This window comes from Scyliorhinus torazame, chromosome 11 (assembly GCF_047496885.1).
Source record: "Scyliorhinus torazame isolate Kashiwa2021f chromosome 11, sScyTor2.1, whole genome shotgun sequence".
Taxonomy (NCBI): domain Eukaryota; kingdom Metazoa; phylum Chordata; class Chondrichthyes; order Carcharhiniformes; family Scyliorhinidae; genus Scyliorhinus; species Scyliorhinus torazame.
The window spans coordinates 111,507,465-111,526,388 of NC_092717.1; the positions used below are offsets into that span (position 1 = coordinate 111,507,465).

The 18,924-nt window shown below is 45.4% G+C and overlaps 1 protein-coding gene across 4 annotated transcripts in view; it reads left to right on the plus strand.

Annotated features, from left to right (window-relative positions):
• The first annotated feature begins 8,675 nt into the window (after positions 1–8,675).
• arfgef1 (ADP-ribosylation factor guanine nucleotide-exchange factor 1 (brefeldin A-inhibited)) overlaps positions 8,676–18,924 on the plus strand; it is a 362,892-nt gene continuing 352,643 nt past the window's right edge. For all 4 annotated transcript variants that reach the window (XM_072467619.1, XM_072467620.1, XM_072467621.1 and 1 more), the window contains exon 1: positions 8,676–9,125. In XM_072467619.1, coding sequence (XP_072323720.1) covers positions 9,002–9,125 — 124 coding nt within the window. In that variant the 5' untranslated portion in view covers positions 8,676–9,001. The remainder of the gene's footprint in view (positions 9,126–18,924) is intronic.

Sequence of the window (18,924 nt, forward strand, 5' to 3'; positions counted from 1 at the left end):
TGGTGGGGAACTTGCCGGCAGATCCGGCGGGAAACTCCCTGAAAAACCCACCACAAATGAACTTAGAAATTTTGGGGGAGAATCGTGCCCTTAGTAACCTTAGTGTCATAATATAGAAACTGGACAGCACAGTAAGAAGCCACTCATTCCATTGTGTCTATGCTGGCTGAAAAATAATTATCTAGCCTAAGCTCACCTCCTGGCAGAGCTCTGTAGGTTATGGCATCTGAAGAGCTTATTCAAGTATTCTTCAAATGTGATGAGGGTTTTTGCCTTTTCTACTCTTTCAGGAAGTGAGTTCCAGATTCCCAACACCCTCTGGATGAAAGATTTCTCTTCAATCCTCTTAAACATTTCAACAAGTACGTTACATCTATGTTCTCTGATTCTTGACCTCTCTGCTAAGGAAATAGGTCCTTCCTTTTTTTTAAATTTAGAATACCCAATTATTTTTTCTCCAATTAAGGGGTAATTTAGCGTGGCTAATCCACCTACCCTGCGCATCTTTTTGGATTGTGGGGGTGAGACCCACACAGACACGGGGAGAATGTGCAAACTCACACAATGATTGAACCTGGGTCCTTGGCGGCGTGAGGTAGCAGTGCTAACCACTGCACCACCATGCTGCCCCGAAATAGGTCCTTCCTATGTACTTTTGGCCCTTCATAACTTTATGTATCTCAATTGTATATTCACTAAGCCACTCTGTTCCAAAGAAAACAACCCCAGTCTATCCAATCTTTTCACAGGATTAAAGTTCTCCATTCCTGTCAACATCTCATAAATCTCCTGAACCCTCCCTTGTGCAATCACATCTTTGCTGTAATGTGGTGACCAAAGCATGACATTAGCTGTGGTACAACTAGTCTTTTATACAATTCTAGAATATTATTCCTGCTCTTATATTCGATGTGTTAGCTAATAAAGGAAAGTATCCTATATATCCTGCAGGTGAGAGACTTAGGCTGGAATAAGGAAGAGGAAGCACGAGGAAAGGATTGCAGGCTGTGCTAAAACAAATAACAAAATGTTCTTCAAGCATATTAATGGTAAAAGATTAGTGAAAGATGGAGTGGGGCCCATAAGGGACAAGCAGGGTAAACTGCTCACTGAAGCAGAGGGTATGACAGTGGTACTAAATGAGTACTTTGCTTCTGTCTTTACCAAATTAGAAGATGGTGACAATGGTCCAGTTGAAAATGTGGGTGTTGAACAATGAGCAATAGAGTGATAGATAAAGACACTTTGCTAAAAAAGGCTGGCAGCACCCCGGATTGGGAAGTTGCCAGGCCCGGATGGGATGCATTCTAGATTACTGAGAGAGTTTAAAAAAATAATGTTTTAAATTTATTTTTAAAAAAAATTTAGAGTACCCAATTGTTTATTCCAATTAAGGGGCAATTTAGTGTGGCCAATCCACCTACCCTGCACATCTTTGGGTTTGTGGGGGCGAAACCCACGCAGACACGGGGAGAATGTGCAAACTCCACACAGACAGTGACCCAGGGCCGGGATTCGAACCCGGGTCCTCAGCGCCGTAGGTCTCGCTGAACACAGGATTAGATTCGGGGGATTGGAGGTTTGCAAATGTGGTGCCGTTGTTTAAGAAAGGGGCAAAGGATAACCCAGGAAACTACAGACCTGCCTGCTTGACATCAATAGTAGGAAAACTGATGGAGGCCATAATAAGGGATGAGATAAATATACAGTCAACATGGCTTTGTCAAGGGCACGTCACGTCTGACAAATTTAATTGAGTTCTTTGACGAGGTGACACAGGCAGTGAATGAAGGTAGTGCCGTGGAATTTAAATATTTGGACTTTTAGAAGGCATTTGATACGATGCCACATTTAAAAAAAAAATGTTAATATAACTTTTATTGTCACAAGTAGGCTTACATTAACACTGCAATGAAGTTACTGTGAAAAGCCCCTTGTCGCCACATTCCGGTGCCTGTTCGGGAGGGAGAATTCAGAATGTCCAAATTACCTAACAACACGTCTTTCGGGACTTGTAGGAGAAAACCAGAGCACCCGGAGGAAACCCACGCAGGCACAGGGAGGACATGCAGACTCCACACAGACAGTGACCGAAGCCAGGAATCGAACCTGTGACCGTGGCGCTGTGAAACAATAATACTAACTACTGTGCTACCGTGTCGTCCAGATGGCAGGTTGGTTAACAAATTTAAAATGTTTGGGATTGATGGGTTCTTGGCAGCATAGATTAGATGTTGACGAGGAGATGAGGGTAGGTATAGATGGGCATTTCTCAGACTGGTGACGAGTTGAAAGTGCTGTTTCCCAGGGCTCAGTGTTGGGACCCTTGCTTTTTCTGATTTATATAAATGATTTATAAGTGGGTGTTGAGGGTAAAATCTCTAAATTTGCAGATGATACTAAGCTAGGGAGAATCATGAATTGTGAGGACAGCGCTGAGCGACTTCAGAGGGACATTGACAAGTTGGCTTAATGGGCAGACACCGGCAGATGAACTTCAATGCAGCAAAATGTGAGGTAATTTATGTTGGCAGAAGAAACATGGGGAGACAAGGCTCAATGGTACAACTTTGAGGGGAGTACAGGAACAGAGGGACCTCAGGGTTCAAGTGCATAATTCTCTGAAGGCGGCCAGGCAAGTTGACACAGTTGTTAGGAAGGCTTATTGCATCCTTGGGTTTATAAATAGAGGCATATAGTATAAAAGCAAGGAAGCAATGCTACACTTCTATAAATCACTGGTCAGACCTCATTTGAAATATTGTGTTCAGCTCCAGGCACCTTATTTAAGGATGGAAGTTAAAGCCCTGGAGAGAATGCAGAGGAGATTTACTAGAATGATACCAGGAATGAGGAATTTCATATACAAGAAAAGATTGAAGAAATTGGGCTTGTTCACCTTGGAGCAGAGAAGATAAAGAGGCAATCTCATTGAGGTATTCAAAATTCTGAACAATTTTTTACAGAACAAAGAAGGATGTTCTGTTTCCACTAGTTGCTATGTCAGTGACTATGGATCACAATTTCAAGTTGGTCAGCAAGAGAGCTAGGAGCGAGATAGGGAGAAACTTCTTTACTCAGAAAGTTGCTGGGGTTTGGAATGTGCTGCCTGGGAGAGTGGTAGAGGTGGATTCCAGAGGAGATTTCAAAAGAAAGCTGGATATATATTTGAAAGTGATGAATATAGAAGGCTACAGAGATAGGGCTGGGGAATGGGACTAGCTAGGTTGCTCCTTTGGGAACCAGTGCAGACATGGTGGGCTGAATGGCCTCCTTCTGTGCTGTAAATAAGAAACTAACGATATACTTTTGAGCGCATTATCTATCTCTGCTGCTATGATGATGTGCACTTCAAGTTCTCTCTGTTCCTCTACACTCCCCATTATTGTATATTCCCTTGCCTTATTTACCCTTCCCAAATGCATCACCTCACACTTTTCCAGATTTAATTCCATTTGTCAATATTCTGCCATGTGACCAGTCCATTAATGTCTTCCTGCAATCTATAACTTTTTTCCACGTGACCAATTTTTGTATTACCTGAAGACCCATTAATTTATCACATGGGGCTATTTAGCACAGGGCTAAATCGCTGGCTTTGAAAGCAGACCAAGGCAGGCCAGCAGCATGGTTCAATTCCCGTAACAGCCTCCCCGAACAGGCGCCGGAATGTGGCGACTAGGGGCTTTTCACAGTAACTTCATTTGAAGCCTACTTGTGACAATAAGCGATTTTCATTTCATTTCAATTATACTCCCTGTATTGAAGCCTAGATCATTGATATATACCATGAACAGAAAGGGACACTGAGCACAGAATCCCACTGAAAACAGCTGTCCATTCACAAACACCTGTTGACCATTGTGTTTTGCTTTTTGTCACTGAGCTTATTTTGATTCCAACTTGCAAATTTCCTATGGATCCCATTGATTTATAATTTTCTGACCTGTTTTCCATGTGGGATCTTGTTAAATGTGTTGCTAAAATCCATGTAGACTCCATCAAATATGCACCATCTCACCCCTCCTCGTCACCTCTTCAAAAAATTCAATTTTGTCAAACACGACTTTCCCTTAACAAATCCATGCCGACTCTCTTGATTAATTCATGTCTTATGAAATTATGATTTATATTGTATTTCAGAATTTATTTTCCAATAATTTACCCACCACCAAGGTGGACTGGCCTGTAAATAGTTAGGCCATCTCTTCCTCTCTTTTTAAACAGTGGTACTGCACACAGTTAATTGTCCTTTGGCACCATGTCAGGAGCCAGAAGGTATTGGAAAATAAAGTTCAGAAGCTGTGTTATTTCTTCCCTTGCAACTCTTAGTCACCTGTGATGCTTTTCATCCAGCCTGTTAATTTATCTGGTTGTATTCATTCATTCATGGGATGTAGGGTTCCCTGGCCAGTCTGGCATTTATTGTCCATCCCTAACTGCCCTTGAGCAGGGGGTGATGAACTGCCTTCTTGAATCGCTGCAGTCCATGTGATGTAGGTACACTCACAGTGCTATTAGGGAGGGAGTTCCAGGATTTTGACCCAGAAACAGTGAAGGAAAGGCGATATATTTCCAAGTCAGGTTGTTGTGTGGCATGGAGGGGAACTTCCAGATGGTGGTGATACCATCTGTTGTCTTTGTCCTTCCAAATGATAGCAGTAGTGGATTTCAAAGATACTGTCTAAGGAGCATTGGTGAGTTCCTGCAGTGCATCTTGTAGATGGTACACTGTTCCTACTGTTCATCGGTGGTGGATGGCATGAATGTTTGTAGATGGGGTGCCAATTAAGCAGGTTGATTTGTCCTGGATGGTGTCATCCTCTTGAGCATTGTTGGAGCTACACTTGTCCAGGCAAGTGGAGAGTATTCCATCACACTCCCGACTTGTAGAGGCCAGTACCAGCCTCCCCGAACAGGCGCTGGAATGTGGCGATGAGGGGCTTTTATCAGTAACATCACTAAAGCCTGCTTGTGACAATAAGCGATTATTATTAGATGTTGGACAGATTTTAGTGAGTCAGGAGGTGAGTTGCTTACCGTAGGATTCCAAGTCTCTAACGTGGTCTTAGAACCATAGAATTCCTATAGCGCAGAAAGAGACCATTTGGCCCATTGAGTCTGCACCGACCCTCTGAAAGAGCACCCTATCTAGGCTCACTCCCGCACACCTATACTCCTGTACCTACACATCTTTGTTCACTAAGGGGCAATTTAGCATGGCTAGTCCATGTCACCTGCATATCTTTGGACCCTGGAAGTAAACCAGAGCACCTGGAGGAAACCCACGCAGACACAAGGAGAAAGTGCAAACTCCACACAATCACCCAAGGCCAGAATTGAACCCTGGCGCTTCTTGTAGCTAGAGTATTTAAATGGCTAGCCCTGTTCAGTTTCTGGTAAATGGTAACCCTGAAGGTGTTGATAATAAGGGGGTTATTGATTGTATGTTATTGAATGTAAGGGGTGATGGTTAGATTCTCTTTTGTTGGAGATGGTCATTGCTGGCACTTTTGTAGTGTGAATGTTGTTACTTGCCACTTGTCAGCCCAGGCCTGGCCATTCTCCAGGTCTTTCTGCATTTGGACGTGGACTGCTTCTGTATCTGAGAAATCATGAATGGTGCTTAACCTTGTGCAATCATAAACAAACAGCCCCACTTTGACCTTGATGATGCAGCTGAAGATAGTTGGGTCTAGTACATTACCCCGAGGAACTCTTGCAGTGATGTCCTGGGATGGAGATGATTGACTTCCAACAACCACAATATCTTCTTTTGAGCTAGGTATGTCTCCAACCAGCACATTCCCATTGACTCCAGTTTTGCTCGGGCTCCTTGATGCCATACTCGGTCAAATGCTGCCCTGATATCAAAGGCATTCACTCTCCCCTGACTCAGTTCTTTTGTCCATGTTTGAACCAAGGCTGTAATTAGGTCAGGAGCTGAGTGATTCTGGCAGAACACAAACTGAGCATCAGTGGGCAGGTTGTTGCTAAGCAAATGCTGCACTGTTGATGAGCCCTCCCATCACTTTACTGATGATCAAGAGCATGCTGATGGGACGGTAAATTGCCTGGTTGGATTTGTCCTGCTTTTTGTGTACAGGACATAGCTGAGCAATTTTCCACATTTCTGGACAGATGCCAGTGTTGTAGTGTAGCCCTGGCCCAAAGCCCACTGGGAAATATGGCCATGTTAAAAGAGACACTATCGTCTGATGGGTACTTGTAAAGGTACCAGCGAATTGAAGTCACCAGCAAGGCCTGATGGTGAAATAGGTTAATTCTGTATCAGTATAAGCAGCATAAACCGTCTGAGTCTGCAGTGAAAAACAGAATGTGCAGTCAAGGAGTGAGCATGGGAGCTGATTGGGCATGGCTGTTATTATGCCTTGGACAGACAGTGATTAAACACTGTACCCTGTGTGTCGTGCTCCTGAGAAGAAATACGACCCCTGAGTGAGTCACGACTCTTTGAGCATTCGTGATCAGAAAAGACATTGATTGATTCGTGCTGTCCTGTGAGCACATGACCGGGAGCATGAGATCAGTGCCAGAAAGGTGCCATAAGGAGGAGTGACAAAGAGATTTAATCAGTGAAACCTTGAGGAACAACATTGCAGAGGGAAGAAGCCTCAAGCCTCCAGCTTGAAGCAGTCTGATTCCCATTTGTGCCTGGCCAGTGCCAAGGGGTAATGACATCCTCCACAAGTCCACTACTAGAAGTTTGATAAGTATTAACAGTTTAATCTATGTATGTTAACATGAAGTGGCGTCAAAAGAAGGTATAATCATTTATGTGCTTTTGATGTAGTGTGTGGCAGAACCTCTCGTAGTAGTAATAAGCTCCGGGATTTTATATTGTGTTCAATGAAGAAGTGATTTGATTTAAAGTTGAAGATGTGTCTATCAATCAACTGGAGCGATGGTCCCAGTCAACAGTGGCTTTACCAGAACAGCCCAACTAGGGGCGTGATGAGTTCTGTCGCACAAGTCAGACTATAGTCAGGGCCCTTAGCCTTCAGCTGTTTCCGGAGGACGAGATGGATCATTCACTCAGCACTTTTGGCCGAAGAGCGTTGCAAATGCTTCAGCCTTATCTTTTGCATCTATGTGCAGGGCTCTCCCATCATTGAGGATGGAGATATTTATGGAACCTTCTCTGCCAGTGAGTTGTTTAATTGTCGATCAGTATAGCAGCTATATTCTTTAGAACCCAGGCAGCTCGGTCAGTAGTGGTGCTACTGAGCCACTCTTGGTGATGGACATTGAAGTCCCCCACCCAGAGTACATTCTACAACCTTGCCACCCAGTGCTTCCTCCAAGTGGTGTTCAAAATGGAGGAGTACTGATTCATCACCTGGTGTGCAGGGGAAAGAGGGACACGTGGTAATCCGCAAGAGGTTTACTTGCCCATGTTTGACTTGATCCGATGAGACTTCATACACCCAAGAGTCAATGTTGAGGACTTACAGGGCATTTCCCATCTGACTTTATACACTGTGCTTGCCGGTGTGACAGGACATACTCAGGGATGGTGATGTCTGGGACATTATCCTTAAGATATAATTCCATGAGAATGACTGTCAGGCTATTGCTTTACTTGTCTGTGGGACAGTTCTTCCAATTTTGGCACTAGCCCATAGACGCTAGTAAGGACTTTGCAAGGTCAATAGGGTTGAATTTGTTCTTTCTGGTGCCCATGTCACTGCTGTCACTTCTCGGCTTTTTAGCGGTTTGATACATCTGAGTGCCTTGCTTGGCTATTTCAGAGGGCATTTAAGAGCCAACACATTGTTGTGGACCTAGTCACATGTAGGCCAGACAGGGTAAGGACAGAAGACAGCATTAATGAACCAGATGGGTTTTTAATGCAAGATAACCAGGGTGGAATTCAAACCCAGATCCCTGGGTCTCTGGATTTCTCATCCAGTGACAATACCATTATGCCACTGCCTCTTTCAAATATGTTCAGCATCTTAATATTTCTTTCCTCGCTATGTAGATCCTATTGAATGTTTTACACACCTTATTAGTGTCTGTTTTGTTCCCCTCTTTTGTGGAACCAGACGTAGTCATTGAAAATCGTGTCAATTTCTTGCACCTTGTCATATTTGACAGAAAGTTGAGCTTCCGGCCACATATCCAAGTCATCACTGAGGACCGCCTACTCTGTAATATCGCCTCGCCCCGCCCCTGCCTTAGCTCATTGAATTTACCTTTCAATGTTATTTCTCCCACACCCCACCGTTTAAAATATTTGCATGGCGACGGTGCTAGCTCCCTTTTCTAAAAGTCCTGGTTCAGCTCCTTAAATAAAATGTTATGTGCAGCCGTTTCATCTCTTGGAACAGTATTGTAATTAAATCACTCGTGTATGACCTCAACAAGTGACGGAAACTGGAGTGGTATTGTTCTCGCCCAGCTTTCTGAGATTGAAACCGATCCAAGAATCTGCCAGTCGGGGCAGATACGCGCGAAATGAAAGCGGGCACTTTCCAGCAGGAATGGTTTGCTTCTTTCTTCCACATTTATGCACATGCTGTGAAACAAGTGGCGTTGCAGGTTGATGAGGAAGCGTGCCATCATTTGCACCGCCTGCCCGCTGCTCCGGGGATGAGGAAGTGAGCGCGCGCGGTCCCGGGAGCCCAGAGCCGCCGCGCGCTCCGCCCTCTGCTGCAGCCCGGCTCTGACGCTGCTTCCTCCCAACATGGCGGCGGAGGCTCGCTAATGGAGGAGTTCGGCCACCGCCACAGCCCCTCTCCCCCGCGAGAAGCCGTCAAACTCTGGCGAATCATCTAGATCACTGTCAGCAGCTCCCAGCTCCGTCCGGATCGCCGGCATCGTCTTTTCCTCCTCGCCCCAGCCACCCCCACCGTTGCTGCTCGCGCTGTTCTTCAGGCGTAAAAGGAGAGAGATAAATAAATTAATCATATTCGGAAAATCCAACAGGAGAGAAGGAGAAAAAGAGCCTCGGGCCGCTTTGAGTGGGTAGCACGTCATGTATGAGGGGAAAAAGACGAAGAATATGTTTCTCACTCGGGCGCTTGAGAAGATTTTGGCCGACAAGGAGGTGAAGAAGGCGCATCACTCTCAGCTGCGCAAAGCCTGTGAGGTGGCATTGGGTGAGAGGCATCTTTTATATATTTATAATGGACACAGGGCGCGGAGGTTTCAATTTACAAAGGCATTGCGAACATTAACAAAGCAATTTCTAATTACAACGTCAAAACTTCATATCTAAGATATTTTCACGTGCTTGTAGGAATAGGCTAGTGTCAAGTGCAGGGTTCAAGACATCTTGGATAAGGCAATTTCAAGGTATTGTATTGATAAATACAAAAAAATGAACACCGACGTTGCATTACATTTAAAACATAAAGAAACAAAAACAAAGTTGAATGGAAGCTGCTGGCAGATGATATTACAAGGAAGCAAGGTAAACTTTGTTTACAAGTGGAAAGTACACGATAATAGGGATAAAACTCCCAGGAAGTTTAAAGGCAGTGTGATGATAAAAATAGATGGCATATGCCTCCCTACTCTACATGTGTTTGGGGAGGGAGAGGAAAAGATGGTTACTGTTAATTGATGTGGGGTTGGAGCCTGACCCAGGCGACAAGATGACAAATAGAAAATTAATTTTGTTTCACAAACGTTATCTATGATATAAAGGTTATCAATTTCACAGAAACTGAAATATCAGCTGGTGAATGTATAACTTACTGTAAAATCAAATGAAAATTGAACAATTACTTTTCAATAGGGTAATGGGAACGTCTGAGTAATATGTGAGGTTATTGATTTATTTAGTCAGTGAAGGAATTGGTGTTTCACCCGAAGGGCATTAATGAAGGGTTTTAATGATCGAGAATTTTGTTTTACTATGTAACTGAAAGTTGTTTGTATTCACTCTGGAATTTGACATTACTTTTGATGCCATAGTGATGAATTGTACAACTACTGTAACTGATTGAACTACAGACTCATTTACCGCAAACAATGCATAAGGCTGAGATAGGTGTTAACTGATGTTAAGGAGTACAATTCATATTTGAAGCAGAGTACCATATGCTCATCCATGACATTTTCCAGTATTTTTTACAGCATACAACCACATGGGTTTGGAGTGACTCATCTCGTTCTGCCTTTCTTCATTCAGGTTGCTGCTGAGCGCAGGCTAGATTAATTATATTTTTTGTGAAATACTGGATTTGAGGACCTTTAATGAGGAAGCCACAGAAGGCAGAGGATTTACCATTGGCACTGAGTTATTTATAAACCTGTTAACTTTTTAGACTAATGCCCATGAGGATGAATCTTGAAGTAATGATGAAATGTAGTAAATAAGTATGTTGAATATAGAGAATGAAGAGTTTTTGGTTTGGGTTGGTTTGATGTTGAAGAAGAGAACTGAAATCGAAGCAACAAATTAATGGAGCAAAATGCTGACCCAGTCTGTTGCATGTGGAAACTGTAGGAGATGTAACTTAGCTAAATTAATTATTCATTGAATCAACCTTTCAGTCTAACACTAGAACATTCTATAACACTGTATAGTTTGTTTTCGTTATGTTGATTGCTTTCCCAAATATTTCAGCTTTTATTTTGCTGTAACTTGTCTGCTTTATCACCATTTATTCAAAAGCACAGCTGGCAGTACACGGATATTAGTGAGTTTAGAGCGTTCCACAACATGATTCATTCAGCCTCACCATCACTATCAGCGTTAAGGCTACAATGCTGTAGTTTGAAGTTATAATTTTATGGTAATCCATGTGATTGTCATAAAGATTAAAAATAAAAACTGCTATTTATTGAATGAACATTTTATTCCAAGAGCAGCAGCTTTTGAAAAGTAATTATATTTCACGATCTGCTTTAGAAGGGGCTGGTTTAGCACCGGGCTAAATCGCTGGCTTTGAAAGCAGACCAAGGCAGGCCAGCAGAACGGTTCAATTCCCGTACCAGCCTCCCCAGACATGCGGCGGAATGTGGCGACTAGGGGCTTTTCATAGGAACTTCATTTGAAGCCTACTTGTGACAATAAGCGATTTTCATTTCATTTTCTTTTTCAATTGAAATTTATTCGGTTCAGTATATTTAAAATGGTTACGGGAACATGATTTCTCTTGTCTATTAGTATTTCTGTGCATTCCGATTCTGGAGCTCAGGAAAGTAAGATAGTATTTTAAATTCTGTTGCAGTCAAATGAGAAGCACAAGGGTGGTTTCTCCTTGTCCACTCGGAGTAACTTATTTGCTGTTATAATTTATAAGCGACAGGCCCTGTTGTCTGATATGTTAGAATGCACATAGCCTTTTCCCTGTTTGATAGGGCGTAGGGCCTGTCAGGGACGATCTTCGTGGATTGTTGGAGCTAAACAGGTAAATTGTGCGTTGTCATGGATAGTGGGGCGAAGTGTGTTGACTTTTTTTTCCTCTATCTCGTCTGCACCAAATCGGTTTGTCAGAAGATCAGCATCTGCTGTTGTGTGCATTTCGGACAGTATTTCAATGGCTGCCTACCTCCAGCTTTGACTGTGAACGAAATCCAATACAAAGTCCGTTTTTAAATATAATCTTTTTTAAAAAATGATAATATTATTGAGTCAGAACGGTATTTAAACCACAAACAGATAGTTGTAAGTGGTTAGGAGATTTTTTTTTGTAGTTGATGTTGACGAACCACTGTTGAAGGGGAGAGATGTTGGAATGGTTCAAAATCGAGTAATTTAATCGGTTCATGTTTTACTTCTGGGTGTAGCAATAAAATGCACGAGGAACATCGCTTTCTCAGTTTACTGGATTATTTGGTTTCTCTGTTTCTTAATCAGGTGTTTAGATTTTGTGGATTCATTGCTTTTTAAATCCCACCTGAAGCTGTTAACAGCATCATTGCCGTACGATTGCGTTGTGCACATGTATATTCGCTTTTACCAATAAGAGTAGGAGAGAGACAGAGGGAAAGTATCTATATGACTCTGGATACTGTAGCGGATTATCACCATGCTGCATAACATATTGCCAGGATATTTCTCCCGATATTTCTAGGATTTCCAACAAAATAATCCCTTCAATTTTGTTTAAAAGTTTGTGATAAAAGCATCACTGCAACCAGCTTTTTAATGAGTTACAAAGTAATGAATCTTGCAAGTGCATTCTACAATGAAAATTTAAATACCTTTTCAGGACCTCAGGATGTCCTAAAGTACTTTGCAGCCAATGATGTACTTGAAAAGTAGGAAATGCAGTGGTAAATTTGCACTCAGTAAACTTCCACAAACTGCAATGATAATGACCTGATAATATTTTTGTGTTAAAATCCAGGTCTGGCAGCATCTGTGGACTGAGAAACATAGTTGACATTTTGAGTCCATATGACTTATTCAGAGCTGGAGAGGTAGAAATAGGGTTTATACTGTTGATGAGGGGGTGGAGCAGGTGGAGCAAAATAGATCAGGGATAGGTAAGAGCTTAGGAGATATTTGACAAAGATGTCACGGATAGAAATGCTAATACTGGCAAAGGTCAGATAGCTAATCTCCCACTAATCCCTGACCTTCTATTTTGTTCCACCTCCTAAACCGTGGACAATACAGCATTCCCTCAGGACTGCACTGGAGTGTCTCCCTAGATTTTGCTTGTGCTCAAGACATGGAGTGAGGCTTAAACCCACAATGTTCTGATTTAAGTGGCAAAGGTGTTACTAACTGTGCCCTGTCTGATACTGTGACACCACTAGTCAGAGGTAACGTGAATTTGTTACGACCAAAATATAATACTGTACAATGTCCTTTGGAGGAAGTTGGCCAAATGTTTACATGGCCCTCATTTTAAATGGGCGGCATGGTAGCACAGTGGTTAGCATTGTTGCTTCATAGCGTTAGGGACCTGGGTTTGATTCCCGGTGCAGAGTCCGCACGTTCTCCCTGTGTCTGCATGGGTTTCCTCTGGGCGCTCCAGTTTCCTCCCACAAGTCCCGAAAGACGTGCTTGTGAGGTGAATTTGACATTCTGAATTCTCCCTCAGTGGGCCCGAACAGTCGTCGGAGTGTGGCGACTAGGGGATTTTCACAGTAACTTCATTGCAGTGATAATGTAAGCCTACTTGTGATACTAATAAAGATCATTATTAAATGAAGATAGGCGAAACTGACTTGTTATGCTTGCATTGAAAGGATGGTGCATCATTTGGATGGGCGTTTGTTTTTTTTCTTAAATGTATTTTATTCCAAACCTGTAAAAGCAGCAACAGAAGTAAAAACGCACTCCACAAACTCTCAGTCCACAGTGTGTACAATTTTTCCCCTTTTGCCCACTCGCCCCCCCCCCCCCCCCCCCCAAACGACGAACAGTTCCTCAAACATTGTCAAGAACAACCCCCATCATGTCTCAAAGCTCTCTGCTGACCCCCTCAACTCAAATTTAATCTTTTCTAACGAGAGAAAGTTGTACATGTCTCCAAGCCAGGCCGTATCCAATTTAGCAAGATCATTTGCCGGGCAATTAGAGAGGCGAAGGTCACAACACCGGTCCCCTTCTCCTCCAGCAGCTACGGTACTTCCAATACCCCACAGATCACCACCATTGGGTCCGGCCTGAATTCCACCCCACAATTAGCATCTCAAACACTGCTTCCCGGTATCTCTTCAACTTCTCGCAACCCCAGAACATGTGCGCATGATTCGCCGGCCCTCGCCCATACCTCTCGCACTCATCGGCCACCCCTTGGAAGAACCCACTCATCCTCGCCCGGGTCATATGTACCCTGTGCACCACTTGCCACCTTGAACTGAATCAAGCTCACCCTCGCGCAGGAGGAGGTTGAAATCACCCTATGCATCGGCTTGCAACACAGTCCCCAGCATATTTCCTCCCCAGCTCCTCCTCCCATTTGTTCTTGATCCTCATCACCTGCGACCACCGCTCCCCCAACCACCCGTATATATCCCCAATCCTACCCTCTCCCAACTTATCTGGGAGTAGCAGTTGCTCCAGTAAGGTGTACTCCGGGATTCTGGGAAACGTCCTCCGCTCCTTTTGTGCAAAATCCCTCACCTGCATATATCTAAGTTCACTCCCCACGGCAACTCAAACCTCTCCTGCAACTCCTCCAGATCTGCAAACTTCCCTTCCAAATACAAGTCCCTCACCAGCCCCTCCTCTCTCCACTTCCCATACATCCCAACAATCTCCCCTGGCTTAAACCTGTGGTGCCAGCACAGTGGTGTCAACACCGGCATCCCCTCCACCTTAAAGTGTCTCCGCAGCTGATTCCACACCCTAACTGTCGACTGTACCCTGGGCTCCCCTTATACTTCCCTGGCCACCCTCCGCTACTTCGAGCTAAACCCCGAGTAAAATACTTGTCCCACCCATCCCTTCCTCAAACTAACCAGATCCTTCACTTGGACCTGTGTCTCCTGTAAAAAGATCACCTCCGCCTTCAAACTCCTCAGGTTGCAAAAACCCGAGACCTCTTAATTGGCTCATTTAACCCCTGGATGTTTCACATTACATTTCTTACTGGAGGTTTACGCCTCCACTCCCTTCTACTGTCCGCCATCAACCCTTCCGACTCTGCCTCCTCTAATACCACCCTAAACCGGGCCCATCCACGATGGCTCCATGCTCAGTCTCCAACTCTGCCACATCGCGATTCCATCCCCAACCGCCCGCGATCTCCTCCCCCACCTTGCCTTCGTTCACCAGCAACACCTGCCAAAGGGCAGCTCACCACTCGAAGGCCCCCCCCTTACACACCCCTTTGCCGGTGTCGTCCCCCCCCCCCCCCCCCCACCAGTCCCTCCTTGGCCTGTGCAAACGGCCCCCCTACCCACCTGAATGCCTCTCAGCTGGCCACCCCACCCAGTGGGTACAGATCCGACCCAGGTGGAAAGGAATGGGATATGGGACATTTTTTGGAAGGGTTGGCGTTTCCAAGGAAGAGAGGAGTTAGGCATTAGAGGAGCAGCTGGAGCTTAGGGAGATGATACACATCCCTTATCCGTAAAGAAAAAACATCCAAAATCGCAAATTGTCCTCTCCAAAAAGGAAAACACCACAAACGGAGGGAGGATGTTGGGAAAGGGGGGGCTTAATTACCCCCCACAAACTTATAACTCCCCAAAGAAAAAACCTTCACTCTCTGGCAACACACAATAGCCATAATATCCAACATTTGCAGATATAGCTCTTCCATCTCTCACCAACCCTTAGTTCTTCCCCAGTTTATGGTCCCTTATAAAGTTATTGGCCTCTTCTGATGTCTTGAAATAATACTCCCGGCCTTCAAATGTGACCCACAGTTTCGCCGGGTACAGTACCCCAAACCGAATCTTCCTTTGGTACAACACCGCCTTGGCCCTGTTAAATCCAGCATGTCTCTTTGCACGATACCTCTCCCATTCAGTCTCACTTCTCCCTGGCTCACCATAGGATCTTCACCTTTTCCACAAACTTGTGCAATCATCGTGACGGCTCCCCCGCTCTCGGCTTCTGCTTAAAAGACCTGTGGGACCTGCCCACCTCTGGGGCCTTGTCCAGCACCCTCTCCTCCACCAACCCGGCCAGCATCCTCAACACATACTTTGTGGCATTTGTTCCTCCCACACCCTCTGGCAAACTCACAATTCGCAGGTTCTGCCACTTGGACCCGTTCTCCAGTTCCTCGAACTTCACTCAGCGACTTGCATAGGTCCCCAGGATCCCCACCTCTGCCTCCAGGGACATGATCCGATCGCGCTGGTCGGACACCGTCTTCTTCACCTCTTGTATTCGTGGCCCCTTCTGCCTCAAGGCACTTCTTACATGGTCCATCGATCCTCACAGGTGCTTCTGCTCCCTCAATGGTCTTTGACCAGTCACCATGCATCTCCTTCCTTTGCTGGCAAAATTTGTCATTGATGAAAGCCATCAACTGCTCCATCTGGGGCTTTCCCACTGGCGTAGACCCTTCTCCCTCCCCCATTCTTGCAATTGTTGCTGTGTTACAGGTTCCCTCTAACGCCATAGCCAGGTTTTTAACTGTTTTTTGCTGGATCTGGTAGCCAGTAGTCATGCCAATCTTGGGGACAACCTCTCCCTCAACAGCTTCTGCACCACTTTCCTGCTGGAGCTACCCGACTAATGGGTATGAAGTGCCCAAACTAACACCTTCGAGCCTGAGCTGACCTGTGTGTGTGACCATTCACTCCGTGGCCGCCACCGGAAGTCCCTGCACCCGTAGCTTTTGGGACTCCTCCAATCGGCTATGGACCTGCTGGAGTGTTGCTGACATCCCCTTTTGAATTTCACAGCCACACCCCATCGTTTGTAGCAGGTCCGGGTAAACCTGGTTCATAGGCTCAGTATTTGACTGGGTCCTGAGATCCAGCACACCTCGACTGCTGTCTTGCCTGGGCGTACCTGCCTCCTCCTGATGTGCATCAGCAATTGCATGGTGCTTACCAGACTGTGCCCGAGAAGCCTATACACAATTTTCGCCCATCGAGGTGTGTGTCTCTGCGTTGGTGGATGGTGGGATTGACAGCTGTGACACATCGATGGGGGGCAGGGTAACCCTGTTGGGCCGGCACCATCGGATGACGATTCTGCAGGGGAATGGACATGCCAGTGGGAGGGAAGGATCATTCTGTCTGACATCAACAATTCACGTGTGACAGGTCATCTGACTGGGGGCTGGTGGATCCTCACCTATGCGGCGTATATCGACCTGTACGTCGGTGACCGATCTGTTCTCGGCCACCCCAGCGACCTCCAGGGCCAGTTCCTCGTGGGGAATAAGAACTCTGATGTCCTACACCCTGCCGTCCATCTGGTCCCTTTCCCGTCTCTTGTGGGCCAACTTCTCCTGCGGGTGCACAGCGGTAAGATTCTGAGCAAAACTCCTAGTGCATCGCAAGGGGGTTGGGGGGGCACCACTGCTGGGCATGGGTGGGCTGGGGCACGGTATGGCCCTGAGGCACATGGAAAATCATAGTATAATTAAGCAGGGGGAGGGGTCTGGTGCCAGATGCATGGAGGGGGTTGGGGGGTGGGGGAGGCAGGGCTGGTGCCATCTCACCCGTGCTGCCCGGTGGAGGTAATTGATCTCCTTTTGGCACTGGGTGTCGTTCCTCCTGGTGACACTCAACAAGCTGATTCCCACTGTCACTTCCTCCCAGGTGGCACTGACTGCCCTGTGGCAGCCTCTCACAGAAAAGATCATCCTGTCTGGACTCCACCTTGTCCAGCATTCTGGCCAGGCCTGTATCCCCGAATTTTGGAGCTTGTCTGGATGGTGGCATGACTGTGTGCTGTTTGGGGTTTGCTCTGCGGGATCGGTATAAGTTCTGCTCCCACTTGTTCGTGGTCCCGGCGAATCAGCTGGCAGGACAATTACTTGTGGCATGAAGACTGTGGGGCCTCGTTAAGTGGCCCAATTAATGTTTGATACCGGTGTCAGCCTCACTGGGTCAACCATCAGGAGGCTCTAGGCAGTTCCTGCTCGCAACAATACTTGGAAACCTTTCTGTCAAATTGCACCCATTATTTCATCTAATAAAGTATGATGAATGTCTTCCAATGGTTTGAACTGTGTGGCACAATTGAAGGTATTTTTGTTAATAAATTGGGATATTTGGGCACTCAACTATAATAAAATAAAGATTCAAAGGCACCTCACAACTGGATAAAAGGTAGAGGAACAATTAGTATGTTACATAGTGACAAACACACCGCAAAAACATATTATGTTGGGGGGGGTTGGCACTGGTGAAAAGTCCCACCCTTTTCCCCAAGAGTGGAGGAGGTAGGGATATTGAATATTTTCAAGGCTGGGTTAGATTCTTTATTGACAGTAGAGTGCAAAGGAAATTGAAGTTCATGTCACACGCAGACCAGCCATGATATTCTTAAATGGCAGAGCAGGCCTGAGGGGGCAAATGGCCTCCTAATTCATGTGCTCATATGTTAATATTTGGTTCAAAACATCAGGTTTTCTTGGAAGATTTTTAAGGAAAAGAGAGGTGGAAAGATGCAATGATTGGTGGGATGGATGGGGAGAGTTGTGGAGAAACAGAACTAAATAGCTGTCAGCTTGAGCTGCAGGGTTGGTGAGTCAATGAAGCAAAGGTTCAATAAAATCATCAAAAGGTACAGGAGAGGATATGAAGCTGGAGGAGATTGCAGAGGATGGAGTGAGGCTGGAAATAAAGCTAGCACAACATTTGCTTTCCTCTATGATTAATGTACAAGGATACCCAGGTCCATCCTGAATACAGCAGTAATGTGGGGATTGTTTAAGGAGCACTTGCTGCGAGTGCTGAATTGTTTTGTCCCACTGAGACAAGGAAGGAATGGTAAGGTGAAGGAGCATGGGATGACAAAAGAAGTGGAGCTTCTAGTCAAGAGGAAGAAGGAAGCTTGCGTAAGGTTGAGGAAGCAAGGATCTGACTCGGCTCTAGAGGGTTACAAGGTAGCCAGGAAGGAACTCAAAAATGGACTGAGGCGAGCTAGACGGGGGCATGAAAAAGCCCTGGCGGGAAGGATTAGGTAAAACCCCAAGGCATTTTACACTTATGTGAGAAATAAGAGGATGATCAGAGTGAGAGTAGGGCTGATCAGGGATAGTGAGGGGTACTTGTGCCTAAAGTCTGAGGAGATGGGGGAGTACTTTGCTTCAGTATTCACTAGAGAGAGGGACCTTGTTGCTCATGAGAACAGTGTGAACCAGGTTAATAGACTCGAACAGGTTGATATTAAGAAGGAGGATGTGCTGGAAATTTTGAAAACCATCAGGATAGATAAGTCCCCTGGGCTTGACGGGATATACCCAAGGTTACTATGGGAAGCGAGGGAGGAGATTGCTGCGCCGTTTGGAGGGAGGCGAATGTTGTTCCCCTGTTCAAGAAAGAGAATAGGGAAATCCCTGGGAATTACAG